We start from the raw sequence: 8287 nt of genomic DNA, 5'->3' as shown, positions 1-8287 counted from the left end.
ATTAAATAAATATAAAAATTAAGCCAGCTGTGCTTAAGTGCTTAAAAAATAAATATATTTTTTCGGTATATACCAGAAAGTTTTTTTTTTTTAAGATTTCTGGTCACCCTAGCTGCCAGCTGGTTTCTAGGCGCACATGTTTTGATTGTTTTTGATTCGGAAATCCTGCGCCAATCTCCTCCAGAACTGGGAAAATGGGAGGCCACCACAAGAAGAACCTGCGGGCGGAGAAGGCCAAGGTGAAGCTGAAGGGCGCCAAGCTGCCCAAGGGCCTCAATGTGACCAAGACGGACTTCAAGGTGCGCAAGATCGAGATCCGGGAGCAGCTGAAGGAGTCGTCCTACACGGAATCCGGCCAGCGGCAGCTCAATCTCAAGCAGACGCTCTCCCGGCTGAAGCATCACAGCGTGAAGTTCCGCACGGACGCGCTGCGCAATGTGCGCGACTCCCTGAAGTCCGGCAATGCGGACCATCTTATTGGCCATCTGAACGAGCTGTTCCAGGGCATTGCGGCCGGAGCCTTGGACATGGAGCGCTCGGCGCGACAGGAATCCTTCAAGACGCTCGACGTGCTGCTGGAGGCCCTGCAGCCGCAGGCAGTGGCGCCCTTCTTCCATGTCATAGCCACCTATTTGCGCTGCGCCATGACCCACGTGCTGCCCGCCATCCAGGAGGACTCCCTGCTCATGCTCGACGTTCTGCTGCAGCGTGTGCCGCCGGCTCTTCTGGCCGAGCGGAGTGCCAGCGTTATTATTGGCAACTTCATCGACATGATCTCCCGCGCCCGCCACGACAACGAGCGCTCGAATCGTACCCTGACTCTGAACCTGGGCCAGGGCAAGCAGACAACCGTGAAGTGGCGCACCAAGGTGCTGATCCGCCTGCAGCAGATTCTCAGCACGCTGGTTAGCTCCAAGAACGCCAAAGCAGTCCTTGCCCGGGAGGTTCACTTCGAGGAGATGCGTCCGCAGTACTACAATGTGCTGCGTCTCACGCCCCAGGACAACCGCGACATATACGCCATCCTCAAGGAACCCAAGCTAAGTGCCGAGGGTGCGCAGCTGAAGACCTACTTGGAGCAGCTGTTCCCGCTTCTGCAGGACAACTGGCTGGAGGTGCGTCCGCAGCCACAACAGCCGTTGCTCAGCCAGGACGCGGCGGCCAGTCTGTATGTGGTCATCAGTCTTATGACCCTGCTCTGGACCCTCGTCGCGCAGCACGAAACGGAGCACAACACCAGGGAACTGAGCGATTGGCTAAGGAAGAACTACGCACACAAGTTTGTGGCTAACTTTTTGTCCAAGGACGGCAGCCGTTTTCCCTACCAGCAGATTCCTTTGGCGGCCAAGAAGTCGGCCAAGGACAAGGGAGCCGTAGATGGCGGAGAACTCTGTTTGCCGCAGAACCTGGGCATTGTTCCGCTGACCTGCAAGTTCTTTCCGAGCCCCAACGAAAAGCAGGCCCAATTGTATGGGCATTTGGTTTCCTACATGCAGCAGAGTTTGGAGCGTCTAAATTCGCTGCCGCCGGAGCAACAGCTCCTAGTGGTGGCTGCCCTGCGCCCACTGCTGCTCGAAAACGCCACTTCGCTGCTGAATATCGTGGCGGAGCCTTTGACCAGCCTGCTGACCGCATCCATTGAGGCCTATGTGGGCCAGCGATTCACCACACGCGAAGGCGTGGCCACTCGGGTGCTCAACCTGCTCTGCGAGATTGTGGAGCATTCGGATTTGTACAAGCGCTTTGGCGGCGAGCAGAGATTCGCTCCCTTCTTATGCTATCTGCCGCAGTTGCTGCTGAAGCCAACAGTGGGCGAGGCCACGTTGCGAGCCATGGCCACGCTCTGTCGCCAGCTGAATGGAGTGTTCATGTCCGCCCTGATCCAGTCTGCCCCCGAGGTGATCAGCCACCTGGCAAAGCTGCAGGTCACGGGCGACTCCGAAGGCGAGGACAAGTTTGAGAACCAGAAGCGCGTCCTCAATTTGTTTTACTATGCCAGAGAGTCTGATAAAGCGGGAAAACTGGAGTGCGCACTCAAGCAGCTGGAGGAGCAGGTGGAGAACGGTCGAATTGCTGGTTACCTGAAGGCAGTGCTGGGCTATAATTAGGGCTCCCCGTCCACCATATATATAGCTTCTTGTATAGCTTATACAAATAGTTTAATGTATACATTATATTCCTCTTGCTTAAGACGAACTATTCTCAGGTCTTCTGTTTCTTGGGGGGCTTGGGTTTGAACCGATCGAGGACGGAGCGCGGTGCCTTGGCCTTGCCCTTGGCACCCTCCTTGGTTGTGTGCTGCTTGATCACGGTCTTCTTGGCCTCCCTCACCTCGGCAATGAACTCCTGCAGGCGAAAGAGTTATTAGATAAAGGGTTTCAAGAAAAGTGGACCTCCCGCTCACCTTGCGCTTGGCATCCTTGACGATCTGCTTGTTGCGCGCCGCCTTTGCAGTACCGCCACGTCCCTTCATCTTGTGGCGCGGCTTCATGTTGATGCGAGGCGCCTTCACGTGAAACAGCTTCCTCTTGGCATCGATCTTCTCCTGCAGCGTGGGTGCATCTACGCCGGTGATCTCTAGCGGGTCCAGGGTAATCAGCTCGGGCGGAATCTTCTCAAGCAGGGCGTGCACCTCGTGCTCCCGTCGCTGCTTCGATGTCTCGTAAGGATTGTCCTCCAGGGCATCGAAGTTGGGCTCCCCAGAGCCAGGCACTAACAGCGATTGGAAGCCCTTGGCGGTGGCCACGCCGAGCACATCTTCGTACGGGCAGAAACGCAGACCGTGGACAAAGGCATCGCAGCGCTGGCGGAGGTAGGGCAGCCGCGTTCCGTCGCCCGATCCGCCGCCGGAGAGCAGATCCGAGTAGGTCTCCAGATAGGTGCCCTGCGAAAGCGCCAGCATGCCGCGCTGCGAGACATCCAGCTCGTTGGCGGCCAGGCGCAGTTGGAAGTGAGTCAGCGGCTTGTCGTGGACCAGCATGCGGATGTCCCACACCTTCACAGCCCGATCCAGACCGGCGGTGACCAGATGCTGGCCCTTGGGATCCACGGTCAGCGCTGTCATGGCTGTCGAATGGCACAGCAGCTTGGCCAGCGGCTCACGAACCTTGGGCGACCACATGGACACCACGCCGCGACCGCCGCCAATGCAGAGCACTCCGTTCCGGGGATTGTGGCGCATCATGCGTATATCGCCCAAGCCGGTGTTGAAATTACCCACCAGCTCGCCAATGGAGACGTCCAGCCAGGATGCATAGCCAGCACTGTTGCCGGCGGCCAGAAGGAAGTGGTAGGGCAGGAAGTCCAGGCGATTGACCCGGTTCAGCCGCTTGATGCAATGCAGTTCGGTGCCCTTCTTGTCGTAGAAATAGACCCAGGTCTTCTGGGCCACGGCGAACATGGTGGGCACATGCAGCCACTGGACATCCTCGACGCTCTCCATGGCATTGAATTCGCAGTGCAGCCGCTTGGTAACCCAATCGAAGGCGGCCACATGCCCGCGCCGGCCGCCGAGCAGCAAATGCCTGCCGTTCTTGGTGTATCGCATTTGGTAGGGGCCGAACTCCATGTTCAGCTGGAAATGCTTGGCCGACGACTGCAGGTCCACGTTGTCGGCTATCTGGGACTGTCTGTACTCGGCGGTGGTTTCGCCCTCGTCGGCCTCCAGTTGTCCAGCGGTTTCCTGGAGCAGCAGCTCCGTTCGGGCCGCCTGCTCGGTGGCATACTCGAGGTAGACCTCCTTGCGCGTCTGCTGCTCCTTGAAGTGGCGCGTCTTCACGCCCTTTGGCTGCACTTGCTCGCCACGTGAGTACTTCTGGAGGATCTCCTCGGGAATCGGGTTCTTCTTGGGCTTGGGCTCCAGCTCTTTTTGTGTGGGCTTGGCCGGAGCCTTCTGGGGACGCGGCTTCTTGGCCTTATCATTCATCTTGATGAAATCTCCGACGAAATTCTGTTGGTTTTTGCTCTTCAGTTTCACGTATTCCAGGCCCCCGCCGTCGTTGTCCGTTTTCGAGTCCTTTTCCGCCTCAAAGTAGCGTTTGTAGGGCGTCTTGGCCTTTGGGCGCCCCTTTGGCGCTGTTTTGGTCATTTTGCTGGCGCAGCAAGGCGGTATTAACTTAAAATCTGGCTAAAAACAAAACTAATTCAAATTCGACAACAACGTGCACGTGCTGCTTCTTCTTCTTCGCATCAGCTGCTGGCCAGGTGGCGTTAGGCCATTTCGATTGATGCGGCCTGAAACACTAAAAAATACTAAAATACATAGGTCACTGCCCGCGCAGTTTGAAATTTATTAAACATTTTGGTTTGCCCAATTCAAGCAAACAGATAAAATTCCGAAAGTTTTGAGCAGCTTGCGACTTCTGCTAACGATCCCCACCATTTTAAGAAATATCCAATTTTTTAAAAGTTACCATTTTTTGTAAGGGGGTACTTCAGCACTTTTTGGGATTTCGATTTTAGTTAAAAATACTCATTTCTTAGTGTTTTTTTGATCGTAACTTGGACAAATCAAGGCGTACATCGAAAAGAGTGACTGTTTTGAGCAGCTGGCGACCTCTGCTAACGATCCCCATCACTTTAAGCAATATTTAATTTTTGAAAATTTTTTTTTACATCAGCATTTTTTGGGATTTCGATTTTGGCTTATTTTTAGTGGTTTTTTGATCGTAACTTGGCCAAATCAAGGCGTACATCGAAAAGAGTGACTGTTTTGAGCAGCTGGCGACCTCTGCTAACGATCCACATCACTTTAAGCAATATTTAATTTTTGAAATTTTTTTTTTACATCAGCATTTTTTGGGATTTTGATTTTGGCTTATTTTTAGTGGTTTTTTGATCGTAACTTGGCCAAATCAAGGCGTACATCGAAAAGAGTGACTGTTTTGAGCAGCTGGCCACCTCTGCTAACGATCCCCATAACTTTAGGTAAAATTTATTTTTTGAAAATTTTTTTCATTTTTTGTAAGGGGGTACATCAGCATTTTTTGGGATTTCGATTTTGGCTCATTTTTTAGTGGTTTTTTGATCGTAACTTGGCCAAATCAAGAAGTACATCGAAAAGACTGACTGTTTTGAGCAGCTGGCCACCTCTGCTAGCGATCCCCATCACTTTAAGCAAAATTTGTTTTTTGAAATTTTTTTTCATTTTTGTAAGTAATTTTAGTAGGTACTTCAGCATTTTTTGGAATTCAGAAACAACCGAATTTTCTTTTATTCATTCGCATTTATTTTAGATTATATATGTAGATTATTGCTACAGCGAAAAGACATCAAAACACATTTTGGCCCCCGAACCGCTTGCAAAACGCTTTCAAGATCCTTTCGACCAACCAAACGCTACATAACTACGATTATATTGCTAAAGTTAGACCTTATTTTGGTACCACTCGTTAGACGAATCCGTCAGTCTCTGGGAGGGCCCTCCACCAACCGGGTAGCTAGTAGACTCGGCCGTAGGGCAGGGTATTGGGGTAGTAGGGCATCAGGAACTTGGCTCCAAAACGCGGCTGCGATTGTGCCGACTCGCTGCTGGACGAGAACATCGAGGTGCAGATCTCGGCCCGATCCCGGTGCAGCCGGCTGCTGCTGTTCGAGGTGCTCGTCCCGGCGATGCCCAGTCCCAGTCCCAAACTCAAGCCGGCTCCATGACGACGGTCGCGGCGGCGCGATCGGATCAGCGAGAAGATGGCCACCACCACGGCGACCAGGAAGATCAGGCCCAGCACGCAGAAGGAGATGGCCAGCTTGGAGATGGACAGGCAGAGGGTTCCCTCGCCGGGCCCGGGCTGACCCCGCACGTGCGGCGCATAATCCTCACCTGGAATTGGATCTGTGTTTACTAAGGCCCATAAAAGGTGTTTCTTTTATATTTCCTTGAAATTGAAAAATCAATTATTAATGTAATTAGGGGTGTAATATTTTTAAAATCTTTAAAGTTAAAAAAATGAAATATGGATATTTTACTTGCTCAAGTAAAGTCATCAAAATTGTAATATTTCCTATTATTTGTTTATGTTTAAATCAGAAAAGTACAAGTGCAAACGCTTTTCTATATACTTAATTTCATAATGCAAAATCTATTGTTTTCGTGTTAGGAAAGTTTGACTTAAAGATTGGAGTGCTTATATGTAATTAGAGAAGGAAATCGAAAAAAGCTCGAGTTTTAAGCAGCCCCCAGCTTGGATGGTACGGCATCCGTGACTGGCACGCATTCCCACACCCCCGCCCCGTATCCAGCCCAATCCCGCCCACTCACCGCTCATGTTGTGGCGCCTGTCGTACCGCAGGCGGTCCACCTCGATCTGGGGAGCTGTCACGGCCAGCGAATTGAACACCTCGATGCGGGCCAGGTGCTGCTCGGCACTCAGCGCCGGCGGGGGCGTCTTCTGGCGACAGTTTAGCTGCAATCGAAAGGGAACCCGAGAAATGTAGTAGCTACACAGACAAAAATTTGATGTGAAGATTTTGAAAGTTGTGATATTAATTGTAATTATGAGTAATTATGGATATACGAACAAGGAAAAAACACATTTTTCTAGCGAAAGAACTCTATGTTGATAACAATTAAACATTTATAACATAAGTCATTACAAAATGTCATGTGTCATGACATGTGTCACGCAATAAGGGATAATCCATACAATCCGGCGCTTATTTATATGTGACTTTTACCCATGCAATGGATACACATGTTGAACATCTTAATCACATTTTTGTATCTGTGCAGTGCAGACGCAAACAGCGGAGACAGTGCATCGGATGGTGCACTGGTGGCTAAGTGGGTATGTGGCTCCACTTGGCTGCATTTCGGTGCAATAACCACATTAATTAGCAGACGCAACAACACGCTACGATGGGCAGCACAAAACAGCAGAAGCGGCGGTGGCAACACTTTCGTTTTCGTTGCAATTAATTGAGATGCATACAAGCGGTGTTTTTTGTCGGTACACAGAGAAAAAAAGTCAATTCAATGGCTCAGCATTTCCGTTTTGGCTTCACATCAAGGCTGTCGCGCAATAAAATTAATTTAAAGTCTCAAAACTGATTACCAAACACTGTAAGAACTCTAAGTGTGATGTGAAAAATGTTTGACCAAATTTTAGGGTAGGAATCGAACTCGTGTCCTCCTTACATATTTATGTATGTTTGAGAAAAAAGTCTGCCGGTTGAAACGATTTACTGACTTTTGTTCTTTCACTTAAAAAACTTAAATGGCTATATTTCGTTAGAAAGATTTATCTTTTAGCTTATAATAAATAAATAAATAAAAATTTGTTTTTGGAATATACATTTTTTTTAATAAGTTAAATAAAGAGGAACATGATAATCCAACTTCATAGAAAAAACCTGGCTTGAGTCTGGCTATATACTTAAAAAGTTTTACTTTTGTCAAAAATATTGAAAGATAATATACCCTTTTCCTAAACAAAGCATTTTAATCATCTGTTCAATGGTAGTTTTACAACTTCTTTTATGTTGCAGTATGGATTTTTTCCCTGTGTAGTTGTTGCTACAGTGTGTAGTGCAAGTATGTGGTACTCACAGTCGGACACTTCCCCTTGCAGAGCTGCACGCCACAGCTGACGTGGAGGCGTTCGCGGTCCGGGAACTTGAAGGCGGGAAACGTGGCCGCGAACGTCCGCTCGACCAGGTCTTCCTCGTGCTGCTTGGACCATCCCTCCTCCGCCGGTCGGTGCTGGGTGTGCAGAGCGGGCATTACCTGGCCATGGAAACGGGGGAAATTAGTGTATCTATGGCTTTGCATGGTAAACAAGGTTGTTTTTGAGTAGCGAGCGGTCCGAAAGAGGGTTCATGTTACAAGGGGAGTTTATTCCCTATATAGGACACAGATTTGTATCCCTTTTGATGGTGTCAATATTAAAGATTTCATAATTTCCTTGGATTTTCTTGGCCTTGCCTTTATGGTAAGACCTTTCCTAAAGTCTGTCGGTAGTAAAAACAGATCTTAAGCACTCCAGGGAAAATGAGAAGTTATAGAACCACCTCGTGCATTTGTTATGTCACACTTGGTGGGATAAACTGGGCAAATGAACCTGCCCCCCGATGTGGTCACTGTCCCTGAACCCGAACCTGAACCTGAACTCCAGCCCGAACCCGAAACCCCCAACCAGTTGTGTGCGCTTCATGGCCTGCTTTTATCGCCGGTTATACAATAATTCGGGTTGACAAAACACAGTGGCTCACACGCCGACTTTTCGGTCATTTCCGTTACGTATAAGCAATGTGGTACTCGCACCGCCAAGAAAACCGAGAAAAGGTGCCAGAG

At 49.7% G+C, this 8287-nt stretch overlaps 3 protein-coding genes across 3 annotated transcripts in view; 1 reads left to right on the top strand and 2 right to left on the bottom strand.

Annotated features, from left to right (window-relative positions):
- Nucleotides 1-99: 99 nt before the first annotated feature.
- LOC108024020 (testis-expressed protein 10 homolog) lies at nucleotides 100-2196 on the top strand. Its single transcript, XM_017093781.3, has one exon. It carries the CDS (start codon nucleotides 195-197, stop codon nucleotides 2106-2108), a length of 1914 nt encoding a protein of 637 aa, XP_016949270.1. The 5' UTR covers nucleotides 100-194; the 3' UTR covers nucleotides 2109-2196.
- LOC108024021 (WD repeat-containing protein 46) lies at nucleotides 2135-4187 on the bottom strand. Its single transcript, XM_017093782.3, has 2 exons — nucleotides 2405-4187; nucleotides 2135-2346 (listed from the first exon to the last, which is right to left on the bottom strand). Exons 1-2 carry the CDS (start codon nucleotides 4085-4087, stop codon nucleotides 2203-2205), a joined length of 1827 nt encoding a protein of 608 aa, XP_016949271.1. The 5' UTR covers nucleotides 4088-4187; the 3' UTR covers nucleotides 2135-2202.
- A 1039-nt stretch (nucleotides 4188-5226) lies between these two features.
- LOC108023932 (uncharacterized) overlaps nucleotides 5227-8287 on the bottom strand; it is a 46491-nt gene continuing 43430 nt past the window's right edge. The window contains exons 4-6 of the mRNA XM_050887797.1: nucleotides 7544-7720; nucleotides 6257-6401; nucleotides 5227-5818 (exon numbers count right to left, since the gene is read on the bottom strand). Of these exons, the coding sequence (XP_050743754.1) occupies nucleotides 5439-5818; nucleotides 6257-6401; nucleotides 7544-7720 (702 nt within the window). The 3' untranslated portion in view covers nucleotides 5227-5438. The remainder of the gene's footprint in view (nucleotides 5819-6256; nucleotides 6402-7543; nucleotides 7721-8287) is intronic.

This window comes from Drosophila biarmipes, chromosome X (genome assembly GCF_025231255.1).
Source record: "Drosophila biarmipes strain raj3 chromosome X, RU_DBia_V1.1, whole genome shotgun sequence".
Taxonomy (NCBI): Eukaryota; Metazoa; Arthropoda; class Insecta; order Diptera; family Drosophilidae; genus Drosophila; species Drosophila biarmipes.
This window is presented reverse-complemented; position numbering and strand designations above follow the sequence as displayed.